Genomic DNA, 26,874 nt, shown 5'->3' on the forward strand with positions numbered 1-26,874 from the left:
TCTTTTTTCCAGGCACTGAAATAAATGTGGCAAGCAGCCGTAGTCTAAAGGCAAAAGTACGTTTCGAAGTCGGTTGGTTGGAAATAAGCAAATGGTCTCCCTGGTTCACCTCCATCTGACACTACTCACTCCTCCGCAGCCTCTCGCCCAAAGAGGCTTCATCTCTGTGCCCATCTGATATTTATTACTTATATAGTGCCATCTTACAAAGAACAGGTGACTTGATCAGTCCCGAGGCCCAGGCAATAAAACAGACCCGGGGAGACAAAGGAAACGGAGGCATGAGTTGTCCATTCAGTTACTCAACAATCTTCACATATATTAGAGATGGGAACTAAGCAGGAGAAAGGATGCAGCAAATGCATAGGAGATGGTGGGCGCCGTACAGCATTGTGTATCTTGTTTAAATAAATAAATAAATTGAACCCAAAGCAGATTCAGAATTATTTCTTATCCGGACGTCTCGCTATTAGAGGGTAGTGATGGATTGGTACTTGTGCCTGCAAAAGGAGGGATAGCCAAAGCGGGAGCCTTGAGGCGCAAATGGACTCCAACTCCCATCGTGCAAGACCACTGGCAGCGCTGGCTGGGGATGCTGGGAGTTGGAGTCTAACAACACCTGCAACACCTAACACCACCTGCTCCCAGGTTCCCCGTCACCAGCTGCTCCCCAGTCATATCTAGCCTTATGGGCGAATTCATAACAAAAAGGTAAAAAAAAAGGCATTCTCACTCCCTACTAAGCGGCAAATTAGGCACGGAGACACGCACCCCCGCCTGCTAAATAGCGACATTTGGAGCCTTATAGCTGCGACCCTTTTCTTGGGAGTAAGCTCCGTTGAACTTGGTCGGTTTCACGTTTGAGTAAATGTATGCATTCCACTGAATGCATCGCGTTTTTGTTGTGGCTCGTCGGGGTTGAGGTGACAAGGTTGCAGGACATAAGGACTCACTGCTGCCGGCCTGGAGGGCAGCCGCCCCCTTTTGCCGGCGGCTCAGCCAAGCTCCTCCCTGCGCGGGGCCTTTTCTCTTCCTCGCGTGCAGCGAGATGGCTGAAAAGCAGCAGCAGCAGCGAGGCGACTGTGGCTGTCCTTGCAGGAAGGGCCTAGAGAAAGCCGAGGTAAAGAGCAAAGCCGATCAGCTCCAGCCTCTCTCTCTTTCCCTCTCCCCTCACGCAAAAGAGAGGGGCCTCGTGGTGGGAGGGGAGGGACCAGGTTCAGCCGAGGGTCCCAGGTGGAGCCGGCAAGATCGCCCGCCGGAGCAAGGCTAAGCTGCCATGGTGCCCAAGCTCACTTTCCTAGGGAAACTTCCGTTTGTAAAACGAGAGGACACTGTTTTGGAGAAAACCTAAAATTCAGCAGATGAAAAGATTTCATTTACAGGCTGGGAAGCATGATGCAAAGATTGCTGTTATTATTAATAATACTGTGCATATCGACACAAGCCATACCAGCAAGGAAAGGAGAAAACGGAGAGGGAGGCTTCACCATGTCTGGCTATCATAGCTGTTTAAAAAGGTTGGGGCAGAAATCGGGAGTAGCTGATAACAAGCAAATGCAGGGAACTGCAGGATCCAACTGTGCCTTCAGTTTTTACCAGTGATGGGAATCAGCCTGGATTTTTTAAATGTATGCCAGCACTGATAAAGCACCACCAATACCCCCTTTCACCTAGAGCAGCAGTCTCCAATTTTTTCAGACTTGGACACAGCTTTCATCCAAACATGTATTTGAAGACCTCCCCCATCCTCTCACATTCCCTATATATTTGTATAGTAGTAATGCTGCTGTTGGACCTGGACCCTCCTTTGATCAGGCTGTGACTCGGTAGTGGGTCCCAGCCGCCAGATGAAGACCAATAACCCAGAGCCACTGACCGCTGGTACTGTTAGCTAGGGATGGTGGGAGTTGTAGTCCCAAAACATCTGGCGGGCCGAGTTTGCCTATGCCTGACCCAGAGGAATAGAGCATGAAAACAATAATTCCCTAGTTCTGCATCCTGGATTCTGTGCAAAATGAGAATGCTGGCACGACAGGGAGCCTCTTCCCAATCCTGAGTCCCTGCGGGGTAAATAAAAGTGACCTTGTCACCTTCTGGAGTCAACTCTTATCCAGGATCTGTTTTCTTCTTGGCTATGAAGCTTATTAGGTGGCCTATGGCAAGTCACTAATCTTGCTCTGTTGGGGAGTACTTCTTAAAACACTGCTTAATTATTGAAGTTATTTTAAGATCTTGTTTTCCATATGCGCCTGTATAACGCATTTTAAAATTGGGTGGAGTTTACTTGACAAATGTGCCCACGTCAAAGATGAATACAATACCTATATTAATATCTATTTTTGAAATGCCTTCTAATCAGCATACAGTTACTGTTTACATTGCTTCTTATTCTGGGGCAGAGTGGCTTTTGGATTACAACATTTGGGTAACCACTGGAAACTAGGCTTAAATTCAGTTAACTTAATAAATATATTTACACATTTGTATCTAGCTGTTTTACAAATTGTAAGTGTACAGCTTTATGAGCTTTAATGCTTTTATTTGTCAATACTTACTAATTTTCTTGTTCATTTTTAATTTGAATAGCGTTCTGAGTACTATTTGAGAGAGTTGAGCTAAAGTCAGCATAGAACTGAGCTGCAGTAATCTTCTAGCTTTATATTTCAGATCCAAGGTGGTCAGAACTTTGACAGAATGAGTAATTTCAATGTGTAAAGAAATGAAAGTTGTACCACTTTCATAATCAGTGAAAGGACCCATTGGTTTGGTGAAATCAACAAGAGAGAGTGTGAGATCTGTCATTTCAGTTCAGCTCTGTCTGGGAGCCCAACCACCAAAGAACTCCCCAATGTACCCACCCAAATGGCTGCAGATGGACCTTTTGGAGCTCTTCACAATCTCTTTTAATGGTCCTGAACAGTTTAGTCTCATCAGCAAACCTGGCAATCTCACTGCTCACTCCTAATTCTAAAATGTTTATGAACAAGTTAAGAAGCACAGGTCCCAATATCAATCCTTGGGAGACTCCACTATATCTCAACATTTATTCCTATTCTCTGATTCCTGCTACCTTATGGTATATAGTATATGGTATATACTACCCAAGCTGATAGCATTAGTGCCCACCCCAACTTTTATACTTAGACCCCAAAGGCCAGAAAGACTCCTTCATTCTTCTGATTAAGGCTGCCTGCTGCCCATTTTGCAAATGGTATTGACAGGAAGTGGGAAGCCTACTTACTGCTCCACTTCCTTTGGTCTCCAGTTCCAAATCTGCAGTGGGCTATCCAGGCTGTTACTGTCTATATCCTATCCTCAGAAGAGAGAATAGATGGCTAAAGAGCAAGCCAGCAAGTATGCAGGCAAGCAGGAGAGCAGTGGCAGTGGGGAGACACTGTGGTTTCAACAGAGGGGAAACATAACTGTAGGGTGCCAAGAATCACCAGGGCCCTTTAAACATGATAATGCTACTGTCAATTCCCCTGGAAAACTAGCTGTTTAATTAATCTAGTTTTAAAGGATTATTGCAAATCATGTTGTGCTTCTTACATATGTATCATTTTGTGCACTTAAATTGTTAAGGTTATCAGCACAGCTGTCTCATCTATTGCTGCTTCCTCAGTTTATTAATGCTTCTAATTCTTGTAATAAAGGAACTGAAATGAGAAGAGCTCAAATTCTATTTTGGAATTTTGAAAATTGCAGAAGCTCTGACTACATTAGTTTATAAGTTCTTCTCTATAATTAAGATGTAATTCATCTCCTTCCAAAAATAAAACAACAAAATTATATATCATGTGAATTATTTTGATACATTTTGTACAAGACTGACTAATTAAAGGTTTTATGGTTGCTATTTTTATAAAAGGAATATGACTGTTCTTCACACCATTATATTAAATGGAAATTTGCTCGTTTGGGAATCATGGTAGAATTGAAATGGGGTGGGTGTCTGATGGACAAAGAAAATTACTTGCCAACTTTTAAGCTAACACATTCCATAATATTTGTTGGTTCAAGGACTGCTTCAGAGCATGCAGTTTTCACTTCCATAGGTGATGTTTCTCATGTTTCAAGCACTAAGCTACACTCCTTCCATATAAGAGCATATTTTCAGAAACATGGCATTCAGCTGGTTTATGCCAGTCAGTATTGAACTCACTTCTCTATTATTAAGTTGGAAATCAAAGACCCATTCTAGTCCAGCATCCTGTTCTTGCAGTGGCCAAATACCTATGGAAAGTCTGTAAACAGAACCTAAGTGCAATAGGGCTCTTTCCAGTGGTTTCCCCCAGCAACTGGTATGCAGAGGCATACTGCCTCCAGGTTAAGACAGAAGATTGCCATCATTGCTAGTAGCCTTTAATAGCCATACAGTGGTACCTCCGGTTACAGACGCTTCAGGTTACGTGATTTCGGGTTGTGCACTGTGCCGAACCCAGAAGTACCGGAACGGGTTACTTCCGGGTTTCGGCGCATGCGCAGAAGCACTAAATTGGGCTTTGTGCAGAAGCACAGAATCGTGACCCGCGCATGTGCAGACACGGTGCTGCGGGTTGCAAACGTGCCTTCTGCACGGATCACATTTGCAACCCGAGGTTCCACTGTACTGTTGATGTTATTCTTTTTTAAAAAACCACCCAAGTTAGTAGCCATCAATACCTCTTGTAGTAGCAAATGTGTAATAAGGAATTCCTTTTGTCTGTCCTGAATCTTCCACCATTCAACTGGGTTCTAGTGTTATGAGAAATGGAGGATTTCCAGGGGATGAACATGGCAGACTGTCTTCTGTTGGCAAGTTGCCGGCCGAGATAATTACATGGTGACTGATGATAGCCAGGACATAAATCTTGGCTATCAAAATTCACTCTGGAGATAAGAGTGAGTAGATTAATAACTTCTGATGCTCTGAAAAAGCCTTTTTCTACACCGGGAGACCAAGAAGCTGTCAGTACCTGGGAATCTGGGTGGGGGTGAGCAACTTAGAATGGAGGAATCAACATGTTGCCCAAAAGCCACTCAAGAGCCCTGAAGGCCATAGGGACTGCAAGTCTGCCTTTTTTCTAAATACCTCTGAGACTGTTAAAATTTACAAATGAGAAAGATGTTTCTGTCTGCTGGTTGAAATTTACATTTGGTGTTTGAGCTACTTTATGTCTTTAAGAAGAGTTGGTCATTAAAGGGCTGAAAGCAAGCGGGGGGGGGGGATGTTCTAACTGTTTGAACCCAGAAAGTTTTATGATAAAGTGAGTTCTGAGTGCTAAGAATTTTTAATTCTCCATTTTCCCCGTGAAAGTGTTGCCTTGAAATCAAAAGTAATTTTGTTACTTCATATTTGCTTTGTGGGAAAGGAATGTGTTCTGATAAGAGATAACACTGTGAAGATCTTAAAGTGGAGACGGGAGATTGAAGATCTTAAGATGAAGACTGAATTGTTAACAGGAACATTCAGTATGGAAAATACTCTGTTGGACATTCCATTGACTGTTGGCATCCTTTAGCAATTGTTTGATGAGCAGTTAAAAAGAGATCAGAGCTAGGATTGATGAAAGTGGACCAGAGAAGGATGAAATGGGAAGTGGAATTAAAGAGGACACAGTGATTTTGGAGAACAATATGAATATAGGATTGCCAGAACAGGAAGGTGAAATGGTTGAGTTGGAGGCAACAGATGTTGAAATGGAGAATACCTTCACACAGGTGTGTGAATGAAGGCAGCCAGCCTGGCTCATGATAAACATGACTGCGTGGACCTGCCTTCACTAACAACCTAGTGCATATTTTGGAATATAGTCATACCTCAGGTTAAAGACGCTTCAGGCTGAGCGTTTTCAGGTTGCGTTCCGCGGCGACCCAGAAGTAATGGAACGGGTTACTTCCGGGTCTTGCAGCATGTGCAGCTTCTCAAAATGACGTCGTGCGCATGCGCAGAAGTGAATCGTGAGATGCGCATACGCAGGTTGCGTTCTGCTCAGGAATGCGAACGGGGCTCCAGAATGGATCCCGTTCGCATCCAGAGGTACCACTGTACATTCCAGATTTATCTGTATTTTAAAAACAACAATTTCAAGTTCATGTCGGATAAATGATTCACTTCATTTGAAATGTTAGAGAAAAGTGGCAATCTCCCCCACCCTGCCATCAATATACTTCAGTCATATTGGCTTAACAGTAATTCTGTAAATCCTTGGTGAATCCTTTTGCAAATGTTTGTCATTACGCTGATACATACCATAAGTTGAAGCTCATACTAAAAGGTGTTCTACTGCGATGAATCTTACATCCAGCTTATGCAAATGTATATCATTTTTCTTTGCAGCAAATAGTGTGTATAATAGCTAGACTAACATATAATAATAATATGAAAGGTTTCAAAGGACTTTGATTTCATAGCAGATTTGGGATTAGTAATGATTTGCAGCATTAACTGGTGTAAACCTGCATGGCTGCATTGCATTCAGGACAGATACTCCAGTTTACATCAACTGTGAAGGCGCCCTGGAGTGTTTGCTTGGCATCTGCTAAAATGTGGTAAATGAAGAATGACAAATTGCAGTTGTTAATAGTAATTTCATGAAACTCCATTTGAAAGTTATCTTTCAGTGTCTGTTACTGATGACCGTTTATCAAGCTGAACGAGTTGCAGAAATCTAATTTCTTTTCCCCTTCAATTTAAATGTAAATATTTTGGGAATCTTGTAGTTGCTCATCCTTTAAGAAAATATATAGTGTCTCAGTTTGAGTGAAATATTAAAAAAAGAAGCACAGTCGACAGTGCAACTTCAGAAACTATATTAGAAGCAGATGTTTTAAAGCTGTACATAAAAGTCAATGGATAGCTACTGTGATAGCCTTGTGCACAATATATCACAGGTACAGGAAACCTTCATGTTTTTACTTGAAACCACTGCAGAGATGGGTATTGAACCCACGGGTACCCATAATATCTAAAGGTGTCAAGCAATGCTGTGCAAGGGAACCAGAAGGAACACTGTTCTTCACCATATGCACAAGAGCAAATGCTTTTTGTGCAGCCCTTTTCACTGCTGGGCAGATTCTGCATTGGACTAGACCTGAAAAGTCTGTTGGTCAACCATAGCCAAGTGTCTAAAAGCTGCCCTCCATAGCTGCAAATGGCGAAAATTGTGCTATTTAGAAAAAAACAACTGGGGTCAGGTCCCTCCTAGAATCATGGGACAGGACTATCTCAGGTCAAACAGGTCCCCATTCTGCACAGAAATCACAATGGACTCCTGGATGCTTGTGCCACAATGCTTATGGTTTATGTGTGGCCTGATTCATTCATAGTCCTAATGCACAGTTTATATGGATAGTGTGGAAGGGTTGGTGACACTTCTGCACTAAGTAAAATGATATACAGTAAGCCAGTAACCTATGTGCATGGCAGTTAAAAAACAAAATGGAAAGGGGGCAAAGTTCTGGAAAAAATGACTTTGGCATTCCCAGTGTGTTCTGACTGTACACAATTTTGGCTTTAGGCACGACCCCCCACATATGTTCCAGGCTTACTTGGTTGCAGAGATGGCTCATCTGTGGTCCTCCAGAAATTGCTAAACTCCCAAGTGCTATCTTCCTTGACTATTGACCATGCTGCCTTGGGCTGATGGGAATTGTAGTTCAACATCTGAAGGTCGCCATGTTGTCTACCACTGTCCAAAAGGATACAGCCCATGTGGGGGAACCTTTTACCCTCTTGATGCTGCTGAACTACAACTCCCATCATCCGTGGGATGCTTGCTGGAGCTGATGGGAGTTCTAGCTTAGCAAAATCTTAAATGTGAGATAGATAATTTAGTAACCCATGCTATATGGACTTTATACCCACTTAAACAAATCTCAGTGAATTTATTGTGCGAGTTTTGATTAATCAAATTTGCATATACACAAACCATAATGCTGAAGAAAAAGCATACTCTTTGTTTTTAGAGATTCATGTGTTACAGCAGGAAGAAGCAATCCCCCTTGACTGAGAGAGAAGAGCAGAAATCTGTTCAAAATAGCAATATTTCTAAGTATTTCTATTTAAAACAACTTCAAATGGGGGATTTCCTGATCAGCTGGAATCACATTTTAATCAATATGAATCGGATAAATATTGCAGCTTTCATTTAAAAAGCAAATAAACCATTTTAAAATGTGCCTTTTCTTTTTGTTTCCTCCATAGGAGAATGTGCATCCAAGGAATTTGATCCCAGAGCTTTGCCGCCAGTTTTATCACTTAGGATGGGTTACAGGGACTGGTGGTGGAATCAGCATGAAGCACGGGTGAGTGTTTAGTGGTTGTTGTTTTAAACTAACACCCACTTAGGCACAGATCAGCATAAGTGGAGTGAAAGTGAAAGATAAAACATGATAGATGTTGAAAAGAAGTAGAACTTCATTAGAGTGGCCTTATACCATTGTCAAAGAAGGCCACTTACGTACAATACAGCGGCTTAAGAATTTTATGGGCCCCGGATAAGAAAGCTGTCATTCTTGTATATCTTAAGCAAGTAAGTCCTCAGACTCTCTGAGCAGAATATAAATAATTTCCTCCAGCTGACAGCAGAACATAAAGTGAATGATTTCGTGCAGGTGCAGTACTCTAAATAGATTTTCTAAAGAAACATGTACATGAAATGTTTAGCTTATTTCCGAGTTGCTCTGATATTTGCATTTGTGGATACCTAGCTCCACTTAGTGGTGGGAAAAGGAAAAACTTGCAATCTGTTGGCATAAAGATATATGTGTGTCTGGATAAAGACATATTAGTTACACTGTGAAGGGTTTTGCCACTTGGGCTGCCAATTTCTAGACTTGGGGTCACATGTGGATTAAGCAGGTGGATCTTGAGCTGTTCCAAAAAAGAGTTTTCCAATGATAATTGCCATTTCCCTCTTCCTATATAGCCAGTATTGGACAAGCAGTGCATGTTTGGAGAAGAAGGTGAATCTAGATGATAAACAAAAGTGGAAGTAGCAGTGGCAACAGAAGTGGGACTCCACTACCCCCAAAGAGCAAGAGAGGTTTTAGAAAACAGGCTAGAATTGGATGGCAGGATGACTGAAGTCAGTGGCTTGGGTTATAGAAAGACTTTTGGAGGAATAAATGGGAGAGCACCACTTGTATTCATCTCGGGGCTGGAGACACAGGAAGCAGAAGGCCTGTTGTAGTGAAAACCATAAAGTAACAGCTCTCAAAACAAAAACACATGACGCAGAAATAAATCCCATTGATGGGTTCTTTTAACATAATAATAACTTCACCACTTAATAAAGGCTAAATTATTCTTAAGGCCAGGACAGCATTCCCGTAAACACAGTGCAATGTCAGTTTCAAATGCTGACATTTTAAAATTATCCTTGCTTAATTTTATTACAAATCTGTAAAAGACTTGGGGAAGAGGTTGGCATGCAGGGCAATCCTAAGAGGGTCCAGGGAGGTGCAGAGTGGCATATCCTTTGCCTCACTTGAAACCCTGCTGGTTCCTGTCCACCATGGCAAAAGGTAGAGGAAGTGCTGTTTGTGTATATGTGTTTGGGTTTTTTTTTTTTGCTTGCCCTATGCACAGCTCTCCTGCTCAACTCCACACCCCATTTTGTTTTTTTGTTTTTTTAAAATTCTTTTTATTAAGTTTCCTTCATCACATACACAAAAAAGAAAATAGCACATAAACATTAAATGAAAAAAACAAAAATGCACCAACAAAAAAAAAAAAAAGGGTGGGCAAGTCAAAAAAAAGAGGAATAAATAAAAATTAAACTAATACATAACATTCACTATCTGACTTCCTTCCCTCCTGATTTCGGACTCCTAGTTTTAAAGATTTCGTTTTTTCAGCTGATATTGGTTATTAGTTTATACATCGGAAGTTTTATAATATACCTGCTGTAGTTGGTAGGTTTCTATAATTGCCTTCTATATATGCCATGAATTTAGTCCAATCATTATTCAACTTTGTATTCTTTTGGTTTCTGATTCTCTGCGTCATTTTTGCCAATTCGACAAAGTCATATAGTTTCGTTTGCCACTCCCTCACCGTTGGTATATTTGTACTTTTCCAGTTTTGGGCAATTAACATTCTGGCCGCTGCTGTTGAATATTGAAATAAGATTTTATCTTCCTTCCTAATTTCCTCCCCAATAATACCTAATAAGAAGGCCTCTGGTTTTTTAGGGAACGTGTATCTAAATATTTTTTTTAACTCATTATATATCGTATCCCAAATTTTTTTTATTTCCTCACATGTCCACCACATATGTATAAAGTTGCCTTCTTTTGTTTTGCATTTCCAGCAGGCCTTATTTCCAGTCTTATACATCTTGTTTAGTTTCTCTGGTGTTATATACCATCTATGTATCATCTTCTCTAAGTTTTCTATGATTGCCACACTCGCCATGAATTTTATTCCCTCATTCCACAGTTTTGCCCATTTTTCATATTCTATATTATGTCCCAGGTCTATGGCCCACTTCACCATAACTTCCTTAATCTCTTCATCTTTTGTATCCCATTCTAATAGTATGTTGTACATTTTGGATAGTAACTTAGATTTGCTTTCAATTATTTCTATCTGAAATTTTGATTTCTTGTCATTCATTCCAATTTTTTTGTCTTCTGTCAATATTGCATTGATTTGATGATACTGTAGCCAATTTTTCAACTTCCCCTTCAGCTCCTCATATGGTTTTAGTTTCCAGCTGTCTTCCAATCTTATTAATAAATCTTCATATGTCAATTTTTGCTCCTCCATATTTATTTTTTTAATTGTTAAGATATTTGTTGGGGACAGCCACCAAGGGGTTCTCCATTCTAGCAGTTTTTTGTTTTTTTCCCAGACTTCGTACAATGGACCCCTGATAATATGGTTTGAAAATCCTTTGTGAGCTTTCTCCTTATTTGACCACAGGTAGACACGCCAGCCAAACCTGTTGTCTACCCCTTCCAAATCCAATAAGTCGGTATCTTCCAAGGTTATCCAATCCTTCACCCAACATAGGCAGGCGGCCTCATAATATAATCTTAAGTTAGGGACTGCAAATCCTCCTCTCTCCTTTCGATCCGTAAGTAATTTAAATCTAATCCTTGGCCTCTTTCCCTGCCATATGAATTTTGAGAGGGTTTTCTGCCAATCTTTGAACAATTTAGGCCCCCTAATTACCGGAATGTTTTGGAATAAGAACACCCCATTTTGGAGCCATACTGTGGCCACAACGAAATTCCCCACATAGAGCCCGGCCGAGGGACACTGCCACCTAATCCTAACTCCCACCAGCACTTCTGATCAGGGGGTAACAATTGCAGTCTTAATCTTTCATCTAAACTGAAAATGGCTCCTGTGTCACAAAAGTTAGTCCGTGACTTGAGGCTGCTGCATTATATACTCACTGTATATATTTCAAAAAGCACTGTGCTTTCATTGCTGACAATTCTATGCAAGCTACCATGTTGATTCTTAGTACAGTGGTACCTTGGGTTACAGACGCTTCAGGTTACAGACTTCACTAACCCAGAAATAGTACCTCGGGTTGAGAACTTTGCTTCGGGGTGAGAAATTGCACAGTGGCGGCGCAGCGGCAGAGGGAGGCCCCACTAGCTATAATAGTACCTCAGGTTAAGAACAGTTTCAGGACCTCCAGAACGAATTAAGTTCTTAACCCGAGGTACCACTGTACAGTAGCACCCCGAGTTACGTTACCCTTGGAAAAGAGGCTGCGAAAGAGGCAAACCCGGGAGTGTTTCGCCATGTGCGCATGCACAGAAGTGGTCTACCGCTGTGCGCATGCGTATAACAGTGATCCTCAGTTTGCGAAAACCTCGGGATCCGGCCGGACCTCCGGAACGGATCCCGTTTGCAACCGGAGGTACCACTGTATTCCCTACAGATATATATTGTGCTTTTTAGTTTGACTGCAAATCCTTGCCAGTTGAGTGACCAAATGGAATCTTCTTCATAAATGTGCACTCACCCACCTCCCTTTGACATCCAATGAATGTACCTATGTCTTCAAATATCAGCTGTGCATAACCTGACCAATTAACCACTAGGTGTCTCTGCTCTGCAAAATTCCAAGTAAGAGCTCCATATTACTTCAATATTATTAAAAGCAACGGTTCTTCATGCAGACTTTGCCTCACTTTCTCTTTTGCCTGCAAACAGATTTGTGCAATAGTTTTTAAAAACATATATATTTATTTTAAATCATTTACAATCCCTCTCCTCCTCCCTAAATAGTGGCGTACGCTAAACACAGCAAAATACGAACAACTCGTAAGAAAGAACAAAGCATACAGCTTATGTTTCACACTTTAGTCCTAAACCCCTTTATTTGTGTATCAAGTCCCCTTGGATTCAGAAGGATTTTCTTCGGCTTCCTTAGATTTGCAGCCTCGGTTAACCTGCAGCAGTATAGATGTTTATTCCCCTGCAAATCAAAAGGGATTTCTTTGTCTCATAGCGTCCACTGCATAATCACAGCTATGAAGAGCTCTAAGGGCAACGGCAAGCAATAACACCTCTAAGCTATAATAATGTCGGGTGTTCTAGGGCTAGCTAAGCCTGCGGCAGTAGCTTAAGCACTGCTGTCAGATGTAGATCATGTTGTGATGGGAGGAATTGCTGTATGATCTGTTGTTGATAAATGAAGCCATATGCTTCATGCTATTTTGTGCCTACAGCTAAATGTCTCTGATTTCCCCCTCTAGCAGTGAGATATATATTGCTCCCTCTGGTGTCCAAAAAGAAAGAATTCAGGTAGGTACAGCTAGCATTTCTACCTCTGATAATCTTCCTTGAAAACTGATCTGAAGATTTATCCCGTCCATGCTTACTCAGAAGGAAGTCTGGCTGAGTTACACCCTGGTAAATATGTATAGGATTGCAGCCACAGACATATTTAAACACATTTATTAGTAGGAAGAAAGCTCAAAAGCTTCATTTTCTAATTAGCTCTGGCCTAAACAGGCTAATTTTGGAACAGCCTTGAATGGTGGCATTAAGGTATCCTGGGCTAAAGAAAAAACTAAGGAGGCAGCCTGGATAATTGGGCCAGATAGATTGCAGTGTTCCTTGTATGCAAGAGAGAGGTGATAGTTTACATGGATCTTCTCACTCTGGGAGCCCTTTCGCCTGTATGGAAGGGTTGCAATTCCTATTGGACAGCCAAAATGAGTTTCTCTGTATTGGAGAGAAACTTATTGAAGCCACATAACCAAGATATGCATGCAGGGTGGATAAAAAGCAATGATTTTAAAATAAAAATTGTTTTTTTAATTTAAATCAGATTTTTAAAATTTAAATCAGAGTTTAATTTAAATTTAAATTGGATTTTTAAAATAAAATGCTTTTGGAGGAAAAATCTTTCTAAAGATAGTTTTCTATTTAAGTTACATTATGGTCCAAAGGCTATTCATCAACAAAGAAGGATTTGTTTTAAGTTTTTCATGTGTGCTAAAACTTAGTCTAAGTTTTTTTATTTAAAAAAAATGTTTAACCACATCAGTTAACAAACATGGATACATTTGCTATAATGTTACTGTTTTAGTTAAATAAATTGCTTAAATTGTTTTTAAGGAAATGATTATTTTTCTCCTTCGAATTAAATACAGCAGAAAAGTTGTCCAAATATAAACAGTTAACTTATTAAACCTCACAATAATTTCATAATTATCTGTTTATGTATTTCTACTAGTATAATCAAATCAGTAATTTTTGATATAACTGTAAAAAGTACTCTGAAAATTCATTATTCCAAATATGAAACCTTCATCTGGTAGTAAATATTAAGATTATACCAGTGAGAATGAGCCTTTCTGTAAAAAAAAAAAATGCTTTAAATCAAGTCTTACTGACTAGTGATTTAAATCGTGATTTAAATCGATTTGATTTAAATCAAATCCACGCTGCATGCATGTATGTCCACTTAATTATCATCTTTTCCTTTCCATTTATTGGTCCTTTGTTCCTGGCACCTCACCCCTCAGACACTTGGGAGTGGTAAAGTGAGATGGTTTATTTTCTTTTGTGCAGCCAAGTTTATTTCACAAATGGCATTGGAGGGTTTTACTTGCCATTAATGCCACTGCTTCTGTGAGCTACTGTCAGGAACAAGATTGGGCTGCCTGCCTTACCCTTATATTGGGCTAGAAGAACCCCCACAATAGCAGGGTTGATTAGGAGCACTGCTTCCGTCCAGTGGCCAAGCAGGAATAGCCACTAATAATAAATCAAGAAATTGGCTCTGTACAGCCGTGTTTCTCTTGATCTTAGAGGCTGGTTGAAGGGGCTTCTCCTTCTACCCACCCAGAATGCTGGAGCAGTCTGCAAAGCTGGGTAGAAACAGTGCTTAATATGATGAAAATAGGCCTGTGCAGTTGGGCCTGTATGTTGTATACCATGTATGTCCAACATGTCGACCGCGATCGACTCAGAGACCACGCAAGGATTTTGGTCGATTGCGGCCGCCTCAAGCGCCTCGCTGGGCCGCCATCTTTGCCTGATGCCCAGTCAGCTGGCCAGCCCAGAAAGGCACGAGGCACCTGCCTCCACCCCCAACAAGCCTCCGGGCAGGGAGGCGAAAATGGGGCGCGCACAGCTCTTAACGGGCTGCACCTGTGGAGGCTCCCAGTCAGCTGGCTAGCCAGGAAAGGGAGCCGAGGGAAGGGCAGCTTGAGAGAGAGAGACCATGATGTTTCTCCTCCCTCTTCCACCTCCCACCGGTTCCCATGGAAAGAAAACTCCCTCCCTCCTAGTTCTGCATGGATGCTGAACTTTCCCCGCCTTTCCAGCTCCAGCCTAGATACATTTGTTTGAAAGTAAGCTACTGCCCCCTTCCCTACAGAGCTCTTCCATCCGGTAAAGGAGGAATTGGACATTTCAGGGCGTGTTGGCATCCCGTGTGCACCAATGGCCTTAGGAGGGGGCTAGCATGGGGGTAATAATTTGTTATTATTATTATTATCATTATCATAATTTATTATTTATACCCTGCCTGTCTGGCTGGGTTTCCCCAGCTAAATATAATATGTTTAAGTTGAAGAATGACAATGGGAGAGTGTGGTAGCTCACTGGCAGTTTTTGATATTGGATGATGGATCACAACCTGTTGGATGTTGGACGTGCCTGTTGTATACCATAATGAAAAATTGGATTATTATTTTTTAAATAATCTTTATTAATTTAAATTACACACATATACAAAGAATTTACAATCTCATACTACAAAAAGAAAATTAAAGAAAAAACAATTAAGAAAAAAGAAAAGAAGAAAATACAGAAAAAAGAAAGAAGAAAAAGCAGCATAAAAAAACTTAATCTTCCTAATTAATACTTAAATAAACACTTAAATAAAAAAGACTTCTGACAAAACGAGTCAGATGTCTGAACTCGAAAATTTTGATTTTAAAGGAAATCTTTGTGTCCTATTGGCACAGAAACTCAGTCTGTGAATATTGTGTTGTGATTAACTGAAAGCATGACCAATACAGGGTTGTTGTTTTTTTTTAAAAAAAAGTTGCTAGATTGAATTCTTATAGGTGCCCCAAGAATGTATCGGTAAAATAAAACTTAAGTGCAATTCTATACTTATTGACTCAAAGGTTGGTCCCAGTGAGTTCAGGGGAGCTCCCTCCCAGGTAAATGGATGTAGGAGTGCAGATTAAATCATAGGCTGTTTCTGCTGAAATAAATATTAAGGTATATTTTCAAATGAAGGCTGTAATCCTATACTCACCTGGGTGCAAGCCCATTGAATGCAATGGAATTCACTTCTGAACAAATGTGCATATAGGGTTGCTCTGCAAATATTTGACCAGGGCTCTGTGTCTTTTCTGTGATTGTTTGTACGTGTGCCAGAATCAAAAGATGGATTCCAGAGGCTCTCGGTCTCAGCTTTCATTTGTTTGTCTCTAATCCTTTGAAAGAGAGAGTTTCGAAAACCAACGAGCATGCTAAGATGGTGGTAATTACAAACAAAGTGCATTTCCTAGGGGAGTTTACTTCTTAAAGTTGAGCAACACAAAATGTTAAAAATAAAACAAAAAAATTCCTTCCAGTAGCACCTTAAAGACTAACTAAGTTAGTTCTTGGTATGAGCTTTCGTGTGCATGCACACTTCTTCAGATACACAGTGTGTATCTGAAGGATTTTTTGTTTTGTTTTGACTATGGCAGACCAACACGGCTACCTATCTGTAACTGTTAAAAATAAAATAGAATCAGTGATACATAAGGGTGTGCATTTCTATAGATCTATATAGTACTGGTCATACAGTTTTCTTAATGTTATCGTAAATTAGTTCACCAGAAAGGGAACAACTAAAAATGATGTTCTCAGGAAAAGAAGCATCATACGCCTGACGTGGCACCAGCACCACTGCAGTTTGCTAAGAAGGGGAGAGGTGATGTGGCAGAGACAGAGAGGTGCTGTGCGGACACTCTGGTGGAAATGGTGCCTTGGTTCTGCTCATTCAGCTTCACAGAAGCATCGTCTCCACTGCCTGGCCCCGCTGCCCCCCAGTAGACGGCAGTGGCACTGGTCAGGCCAGGAGGACAGGTATGTGCTGCCATTCCTGCCCTACCGCCATTCTGTGTATGCACAGATATAACTTCCTTCTGTGGAGCAAGACTGGCTTCACAATGCATTCAAAGAATATACCGTATTGGCCTGAATATAAGCCACACCCGGAAATAAGCTGCACCTTTAAAATTTGGAAGGGGGGAGAAGAAAAAAAGACAATACCAGAATATAAGCCGCTCCTTAAAATTCTGCAGGTGTTCACACCCGTAAATGGCATATGTAGAAGAAAATCCGAAAGGTACCAGAGAGGACCCGCAAGTGGGTTAAACACCTGTTCGTAGCACCGTAAATGCAAATAAAAAATCAATACTGTCCTGTAAAATATGGGGGAAGCCATGAATGGCACTAGAATTAATTGCACAAGAGTCTCACTTTTTTGTTTGTTTGTTTGTTCTGTTTTACTGTATGTCTGTTTCAGCAGCAATATCCTAAAAAGCAATTTTTGTAAGGTCATGAATTTAAGTCGCACTTTGACTTTTCACGGTCGGAATTTGGAAAATAGTGTGGCATATTCAGGGCGATATGGTATTTATCAGCTAGTCAAATGCTGATCTCAGTCATCGGCCTTACCCCCCCCCCCCCCGTTTGATCCTGGACAGGGAACTGGTCACTTCCACCATGCCTTAACAACTCACTGCACATTCACATTTCTGCACCCTCTCAGAATCTAATTATATTGAATGTATTTTATCAAGAACTAGTTTCTCCAGTGGGTTTTTCCTTTCTTGTTTTATTAAAATGCAAAACCAAGCATCAAACAAAATCATAACAGAAAACAGTTATTAAGTTCCGAAGCAGAGCCAAAAAAAAGTTGCAGTGGTTTTTCAGCTCACAATGCAGATCTTTCTCTGATCTTTGAACCCTTTATAATTTAGTTCGTTGAAATGTAGGTGTGCATAAATACTCAAACTGTGTCTCCAAATGCTTTCATTATAGCCTGAAGATATGTTTGTGTGTGACATTGAAGAACGGGACATCAGTGGTCCCCCACCACACAAGAAGCTAAAGAAGAGTCAATGCACGCCTCTCTTCATGAATGCTTACACCATGAGAGGTAGGCAGCAAGCAGCGTTATTGAAAAGTCAGCACTTCATAAACACGAGTGTATTCTGCTTATAAAATGGAGATTTCTTAATTGAAACTGCAGCAGAATTGGAACATGCCTTAACAACAGTACAATGCAATTCTTGCAGTAATTGCTATAACAGCTAAAACATCTTTCTTTTACTCATTGGTTGATTTCATTTACAGTATATATATGCCTCCTTATAACAAAAAACTCTCTTGATGGCTTTTTGAAAAGGAATGATTCACAGAAGCTTCATTTGGCAAATACAAATATGTACCCCAATGGAGTCTCTCTTAACAATTGCGACATTTTTAATATGGGCCTTCTAGCGGTTCCCTCCCTGCAAGAAGTGAGGTTACCGGGAACCAGGCAGAGAACCTTCTCGGTGGTGGCGCCCACCCTTGGAATGCCCTCCCATCAGATGTCAAGGAAATAAACAACTATCTGACTTTTAGAAGACATCTGAAGCCAGCCCTGTTCAGGGAAGTTTTTAATGTCTGATGCTTTATTGTGCTTTTAATTCTGTTCGGAGTCACCCAGAGTGGGCGGGGTATATATTTTTATTTTTATTATTATTTTTATTATTATTATTATTATTATTATTTAATAATAATAATAATTCAGTCTCTCTGTATGTGCACAGAGTATGGCTGACTTACTAGTCTTCTGAGGGAGAAATCATAAGTGGCAGAATCAGAGGTGCCCAGTTGCCTCAGCTAGCGGTGAGGCAATGAATGAGTACCTCCTGGCCATTCCCCTTATTTTCAATGTTTTGCTGGTGCTCATGTGCTGGCAGCTTATCCTCCCCTCCTCTCTGCCTCATTCTGAGGAAGACAAAGAGGCACCATGGGCGAGGTGGCTTCAGAGAATGCTTTTCCAGTGTTTTTTTGGGGGGGTTAGTAGACATCCTCTCTTAAATAATTCCCAGCCACCCCAGGAATGCTCAGGCATTCTCCCGGGCCACTTGTCCCGCAGTGCCTTGCTTTGAGAAAATACCCCTTCTTCTTCTTCAGAATGAGGCGTGTTGCTACTATATTAGCAGTGGCAAGACATTAAAAGCGATGAGGAAGAGGAGCACTTGGAAAAGAGTAGCAGAATGTTCAAAATCAGTGAACCTGTCTACCTGGGGAAGGAGGAGACAAGGAAGCAGGCAGGTTTTGGAGAAAAGTTTTATACTGTGTCTGTGGACAGGGGTCTGTGTGCTCTTCGTAGGAATGAATGCAGGGAGATGAAGGCTGAATTTTCTAGCTCAGTTCAAAATAAGACAAATGTTTGACTGTGGGACTCTCGTCCTTATCCTTAGCACTAGACTACAGTCATACCTTGGAAGTTGAACGGAATCTGTTTTGGAAGTCTGTTCAACTTCCAAAACATTCGAAAACCAAATCACAGCTTCTGATTGGCTGCAGGAAAACCAAGGTACGACTGTATAATCCTGAAAATATGTCTAGCGTGACGAACAAGAGAGCCAGTAAATCAGAATCTGTTCACATTGTTGCTTGGCACCTTTGGAATGGAATGGGTGGAGGACCAGTTCAAAGGTTAAACTCAAAGGACTGGTTCTTTATTAAATCAAATCAAATCTTAGAGAGAGAGAAAAGAAAAGAAGTAGTTTGGGGTATTTCAGTCTTGACAGGGCCTTTTAATTTTCTTTCTGAGAATGTATGCCTTCTGGGGATGTGTGTGTTGAATGTAATTAATACACCCTCAGGTGGAGAGTGTGGCTGAAGTCCAAGTAGAGAGAGATAATTTTCTAGATTATTATTTGCTTCCTTTTAAGTTTGTTCCCCAAGGAATACAAATTACTAGAAATTGTGAATATTGCCTCTGTTTCCCACCTGTGCTACTTAGCTGGTAGCTGCATGCTAGTATTAGTAATTAGTACTGGAAACTGGTTTTTGTCCCTGGAGTGCTGGAGGAGACTCTTGAGAGTCCCATGGACTGCAAGAAGATCAAACTTATGCATTCTTAAGGAAATCAGCCCTGAGTACTCACTGGAAAGACAGATCCTGAAGCTGAGGCTCCAATACTTTGGCCACCTCATGAGAAGAGAAGACTCCCTGGGAAAGACCCTGATGTTGGGAAAGATGGAGGGCACAAGGAGAACAAGATGGTTGGACAGTGTTCTCGAAGCTACTAACATGAGTTTGACCAAACTGTGGGAGGCAGTGGAAGACAGGAGTGCCTGTTGTGCTTTGGTCCATGGGGTCACAACGAGTCAGACACGACTAAACAACAACAATTGGAAATTGGTATAGATGTAGACACAATTTTATTAAGAAAGGTTGTGGTGGGGTGAACCCACCCTTCCGGCGTCACTGCAACTTACCTGGAGGGGACAGGGGCAGAACTGGGTGATGACAAGCTTGGAGCAGTGTGGTCACATGGCAGGAGCACCACACTGCTGGTGTGGACCCTGTTGAATATTTGTCACTACTAACATTTTGGCACACGCACTTCCCTTTTCCTAATATTCAATGCCAGTGTTGGGATATACGGAGCATTCTCTTGAGCTCTTGGCTACAAATCGGGGTTAAAATAATGAAACCAAGTTTTGCTGATCTCTGATAAAATACAACAAAGAAAGCTTATAGGAAAATGTACAAATGCCTCCTTCATTGTTTTCTGGTGCGTAAGAAGCTGGCTGCATTAAGCTAGTGAAACTGAAGCAACCCATACATTTTCTCTGAGGATTACTGAGTTCAGTCTGCCATGCTTTCCGTTGATTTAAATAAGTGAGTTGTTTTGTCTTTTAATTTACCTTGTCCGTATTAGCAAAAATATTTAGCGTAGGTCGTAAGTTTATATACCAGGAACACATCAAGAAAAAAAGGAGCTGCGATTGAAGAGTGATGTATGAGTCATGTTTTTCATTAAAAATAAAACATAGACGTTTTCGCTTTTGTAGGAGCTGGAGCAGTAATCCATACGCACTCCAAAGCTGCTGTAATGGCCACACTTCTCTATCCTGGAAGAGAGTTTAAAATTACTCATCAAGAGATGATAAAAGGAATCAAGAAATGCACAGCAGGAGACTATTTCAGGTAATTTCTCCTTGATAAGTTTTCAGGCTCGTGTCGTAGTTTACCCCGATTTCAGAACAATCTCTCTTGTTCATATTTCAGATAATCTGTTTTTATGTGCAATGTGCAAATACTTCACTTTAAAAAAAGAACTTCTGCTGGTAATTTCCCAGAAAATATGTCTGCAGTCCTATAGATGGTTATGCTGGGCACAAATTCTGTTGAACTCAGTGGGACATATGAGCTGCAATGGCATAAATTGGCTGTTGTTGTACAAGACACACCTCTTCTGCCTTTACAAACCTATGTTAGTAGATGTAGATCTGGGGTCGGCAACCTAAGGCCCATGGGCCACAAGCGGCCCATGGGGGTCGTTTAACCAGCCCATGGACTCCCGCCACCCGCTCAGTCAGCTCCTGTGCGCTGTGCTAAACCAGTACGGAGCAGAGCGGGCACTGCCTTCCGTGACGCTGGCTGGCTTCCCATTGGCTGCAGGAAGCTCCAACAGCCAATGGGAAGCTTCACACACCTCCTCTGCTCTGGAAGAAGCCAGAAATAGCATTTGCGCATGTGTGTGCGCACTCCGGCCCACTATGGTGTCTGCGGGACCGTGAACTGGCCCAAGCCACAAAAACTTCGCTGACCCCTGATGTAGAGCTATCTAATAATTCCACAGAATCTCTGAGATCCCAGGTTACTGTTACAGACAAACTTGGAAGAATTGGGTAAAGAAGGGTGGTAGATATTATTATTTCAAATCCAAATTCCTATAGTTGTTGCATGTGCACATTTCTTGCACATTAGTGTAAAATTATCTCCTATGTTTTCCTAGTAACTAGGGTTTCTTGGGTCATTTTGTATACCAGATTCTATCTTTGTAGTTAGTTTATGAAATGTCTTAGTTCAGTAGCTTGATCGTTTTGACACTGTAACTTTAATTATTTAGTTGTGCCCATTACAACAACATTGTAAGGGAAGTCAGCATTATTACTCCCATATTGCAGATGGGGGGGGGGGGGAGTAGCATGAGAGTGGCTTGCTTTAAGGCCATCTAGCGCATACATGGTAGAGTCAAGTTTCAAACTGGGACTTTCTGATTAATAAGTACGCCTGCAGTCCTAATCGTACTTACCTGGGACTAAGCCCCATTGAATTCAATAGGAATTACTACTGAGAGGACGTGGTTACGGTTGAACTGTAAAGCTCCAATCGGCACTATACATTTAAAGCAGTATTATACCACTTTAAACAGTCATGGCTTCACCCAAGTGATTTTGGGAACTGCAGTTCCCCTGAAAGTGATACAATTCCCAGAGTTCCCTGGGAGAAAAGGGATTAATTGTTAAACTGCTCTGGAAATTGGAGCTCTGTGAGGGGAATAGAGGCCTCCTAACAACTCTGAGCACCATAACCCCCATATTTCAGACTACAGTTCCCAAGATTCTTTGGGGGGAAGCCAAAACAGTTTAAAGTAGTTTGATGTGCTTTAAATGTATAGTGCAGAGGGGCCTACTATGCTGCTCTGGTTTTTACTCCTAACACGCCCCCCCCCCCCATTTTATGGAGGACACATACAAATACTCCCTTTGCAGAGGTTTTTTGTTTCTGGTAATCAAGACGGATTGAACTTACATGTACTGTATTTAACCTTTCTAGATCACGTGAAAGTATCCTAAGAATCACGATACTTCTGTGAGTGAGAGGTGCCCAATCATCTTTACATATAAGAGCGAGATATACTTAGAGTCATATCTTATTTTAGAACAACAAAGTTCAAGCATATAAATTGTGGCATGTTTAATTTATTATTTCTGTCATGGTTCCAACAGTGTATAGCTAGTACCCTGCCAGTTTTAATTAACTTGGTTTAAACAATGCCAGGTTATCTTAATCCCACTTTAGTATTCATAGAGCAAATTCCAGGGCGGGACAGGCTCCATCTTGCTCACAGTTGAGATTCTCAGAATATGATAGAACAATACGAATGATCTGCTAAGACTTCTAAGCAAACAATTACAAGGGAACAAAACATCAATTCTTGGAATTCACGTGATATTTTTCTCTCCTCACTCCCTTCAAAATGAAAGAACTCAGGACCCAATGAAACTGATAAGTGGTCTGATCTTTGCACAATTAACTTCTGGAATTGACTTCTCTGGTGTTTTAGGATGACCAGTGGCATAAGCAGAGTTTTGTTTTTTACAATTCATGGGTGTTATGTCCGTTGCAGTAATAACCTGTTCCAACAGTGTAGCATCACCTACCATATGCTGGTGATTAATAACAAGAGATTAATATTGTGCTGTTTGTCACAGCAGAGTGAAGGTCCGTTGCTGCTGGTAAATGCTTAAGACAAATAAATGCAAAATACAGAACACTTGATAGAGTCTAGCCAAAGTTAAGAAGAGTTTCAACTTCTTTGAAATTGTTGACACTTGCAATGCAATCCTATGCATTTCTCCTCAGAAATAAGTGTCAGTGGGACTTGTTCCTGGGTAGGCGTGTGGTGCATGGTTGCTGCCTTAAGTCATGTGGTTGGTCGTGCCCATTGATGCTGTGCACCCAAACACTACCATTCCTGAGTGCCAATTCCATGATGAACCAATGGAAACATAGATAGGGAGATGTTTTCAAAGAAACGTTTGTTTCAAAAAGTCCTTAGTACAAACAGGCTGTGATGTTCACTATCTCTTTGATGATTTAGTCCCTCTTTCATTCACTTCTATGCTTTAGATCAAACTCTTCCTAATACCACAGTGACATGGTGCTGGTGTCGTCATTGTGTTACGTGATTTAGGCTGCAATCCAACACACACACACACACACACACACACACACTGGGGAGCCTTTACAGAGTGGTAGGGCCACCAAGCATCCAGAGATCTGCTGCACACAGCTGGTGGAGCAGAAGGTGGGAGAATTGTAATATGACCCAGCTCAGGCTTAATGCTGTTGCATGACAACAGTGACACTGGCTTGGGATCCAGCAGACCTGGGACCGACTCAGTCAATCCCCACCTCCAGAACACCCTGCACTGGGGCTTTCCACTGGCGACTGCTGCTGCTAGGCATCCCGGCAGTGGTCCTCCTGCCTTCCTGCACCTTCAACTGATGGAAGGGGTCATGTACCACTGATGGCCAGCAGGAGGCCAGCTTAACCAGGAGAGCTGGGTAGAAAGGATTGCTCTTCCCTGGGTATACGGGATGCCGTTGCTGATTTTAATTCATTGTTAATCACCTGGGCGGCTTTGTGGCAAAAAAGTGGGACATACTCCTCCATTGTCTCCTGAGACAGACAGATGCCAACCAGATTGCTTTGGACCAGCCTTTCCAGGTAGCAGAAGCACAATGCTAACCTGAAAAGGAACATGTGTCCCAATTCCATCATCTTTTCAGGTATGATGATACCTTAGTGGTTCCTATTGTCGAGAACACACCTGAAGAGAAGGACCTGAAGGAAAGAATGGCTCAGGCAATGGATGACTACCCAGACTCCTGTGCTGTGCTGGTCAGACGTCATGGGGTCTATGTTTGGGGAGAAACCTGGGAAAAGGCCAAGACAATGTGAGTTCTTTTTCTCTGGCAGTCACTCATAGCCGAGTACAACTATGTGAGTACAACTACGAAGAAGCACAATGGTAGCCCTCTGCTGTTGCAAGCAAATATCACTGGATTTTACATTCCCGGATGTACTAGAGAATGCATGTTGCTTTCAGGTGAAGGTATCGCCACTTCTGCTTCACCTGTGTCTTTCCTTTAATATATGTAGATACTGAGAACAGCTCTCATACACTCAGATTCCCAAAAGTGAAGATCCCTAGGAGTACAATTCCCTTTTGCAAATATTTTCAAAAGCCTTCGCATGTTTTGCAGATCGTAGCACAGACTTGGGAGCTAAGCATAATTTTTAAAAAACTAATTCGGGTCTTGTTGCTATTTATGATTGCGTTTCTAATGTGAGGAAAGACATTACCAAGATAATGTTGTATAAGAAAAAACACACAAAATTTATATTGCTACAATTGGTGCTAAATCACATAGCAAGATGCCAACTTTTTTCGTTTTGTCTTTTAGGTGTGAATGTTATGACTACCTTTTTGATATTGCGGTACAAATGAAGCAACATGGACTTGACCCTACTGCAGTTCCAAAGGAAGAAAATGGGATCGTTTAATACCTCGACATCTCTCACCCAAATGACACTGATATTTCAGTGAAATATCAATAGGTTTTAGGGTTCACGCCCAAGCAGCTTTTAACATTTTGCACAATATGTGCTTATTGGTTTTAGTGAAATATTGCTGCTAAATACAGACCATTTTATGCTGTTTGTTAAAATCCTGAAGGATTCCCAAGGCAGTATGGATTCCCAGTTGTGCATATTAAAGAATCTGGGACTTCCCTTTCCCTTTACTTTCACAGTACAACTGGCATGTTTCTTTAGGATTTTCCTTGTGGCTCATATTCTATGATATAGCATGATCAAAATGCAAAGGCCTTACAACTTTTCAAATTATTGTAAGGTTTTCATAAATAAAAGACATGTTGTATTTTGAAAGCCTAGCATGGCACCAAATGGAAAAGTTCTTTAAAACAGTTTTAAACTAAATCAACAAAGAGTCTATGTCTGGAAAAGCTTGATAGTGTTGAAAGAGTGCAACGTATGCCAAAATGGGACATTATCCTTTTCTCTTTGAAAAGTGCAGTAGTAATTATATTTTACACTATACTCTTTCCTCAGCAACCCCTAGGTTACAATAGATTTTCTCTTGGTTAATTTTAATGGATGCCTTCTTTGTAAGTTAAGCAGAGGAGAAAATGTATGCATTAAAAATCATAATATTTGAAGTAGAAATGAGAATCAGATATGTGAAAGTACATGGTGACTTTCTTTTTTATATAATTCAATTTATAATTTCCGTTTATGTACAAATGTACAATTATTCAACAATCGTTCTAACATTTCAAACTTTGACTCTTCTTCCCCCTCTTTCTGCGGTTCTTTGCATTTATTTTCATCATCTACTGCATACTCCAAATTAACTTATTATTTTATTCATCTATTCTCATATCTATCTCACAAACATTTTTAAAGCCGCAGGTTCTTACAATAATCCTACCAATGTCTTGATTTGTTTACAATTTGTTTGTTAATACTCTATAAAACATTTCCATTCCTTTCTAAAAAGTTTATTGTCTTTATTTCTTTTTCTTCCAGTAAGGATATTGTTGTGGATAAAACAGCACATATCATTTCTTCACCATTTCAGTTACATAACTATGTTGGATAATATTGCCAAATGATTTAATCCTCTTTAGAAACAACTCTGTTTTCAAGGAAAATTAAATTCTGTAATATTCGTAAGGTAGACCTTTGTGCCAAGTTTCTTTCAGTATGGCTTACACCATGTGTAATTTTACTAAAGAGACCTGATTACAAAAGCTTTGAATTCTACAAGTGGGTGGTTTATACGAGCAGTTTCTGTGTGCCTGGAATCTATGTTGCTCCTGTATGATTTCTTAAAAAGGCCAGGGGGTTCCTCGTCTCTACAGAGCTGCCCTTAAATCTGAATCAAACACTGGGTTTGGGGTGGTAAATAAGGCACTACACCAGAAATAGGCAAACTCAGCCGTCCAGATGTTTTGGGAGTACAACTCCCCGTCCAGATGTTTTGGGAGTACAACTCCCATCATCCCTAGCTAACAGGACCAGTGGTCAGGGATGATGGGAGTTGTAGTCCCAAAACATCTGGAGAGCCGACTTTGCCTATGCCTGGTGTAGTGCCTTTTTTAATTAGGCACATATTGTTATCAAATAGCTTCCATGAAACAGGTAACATCTGAATATTTCATGCAGGATGGGGATACAAGGAAGAGAATATTTCCACACTCCCATCAGCTAAAGGTCTACCTGTGTCAGGATTCGGGGAATCAGCTTCCTCCCCTGTGGCAGTAAAGAAGATCAAACAAAAGGAACGTCTTATAAGTTAGATTCTTTAGTAATCACAGTGAGAGACAAAAGAAAATGTCTCCCTAGAAATGGTGGTGCTCCCAATTAAGGCTCACACCCCATCCATCCCTATTAATCTATGTCACTCCTACATCTTGAAATCTGAACTTATACCCTCTGCGCTTTCTGTTCTGAGACTTTCTGAGCTCCTCTCGACCTTGGGAAGGGCAGTGGAGGAATGATGTCCAAAGACTGT

General features: G+C 41.0%; 1 protein-coding gene across 1 annotated transcript; it reads left to right on the forward strand.

Moving 5' to 3' along the window:
• Positions 1-975: 975 nt before the first annotated feature.
• Positions 976-25,856, forward strand: APIP (APAF1 interacting protein). The gene is made up of 7 exons (XM_083752850.1): positions 976-1,120; positions 8,186-8,286; positions 12,706-12,754; positions 17,513-17,630; positions 20,554-20,689; positions 24,065-24,232; positions 24,743-25,856. Exons 1-7 carry the CDS (start codon positions 1,049-1,051, stop codon positions 24,840-24,842), a joined length of 744 nt encoding a protein of 247 aa, XP_083608976.1. The 5' UTR covers positions 976-1,048; the 3' UTR covers positions 24,843-25,856.
• The last annotated feature ends 1,018 nt before the right edge of the window (positions 25,857-26,874 follow it).

The sequence above is a fragment of the Podarcis gaigeae genome (assembly GCF_964106915.1).
Source record: "Podarcis gaigeae genome assembly, chromosome: 1".
Lineage (NCBI taxonomy): Eukaryota > Metazoa > Chordata > Lepidosauria > Squamata > Lacertidae > Podarcis > Podarcis gaigeae.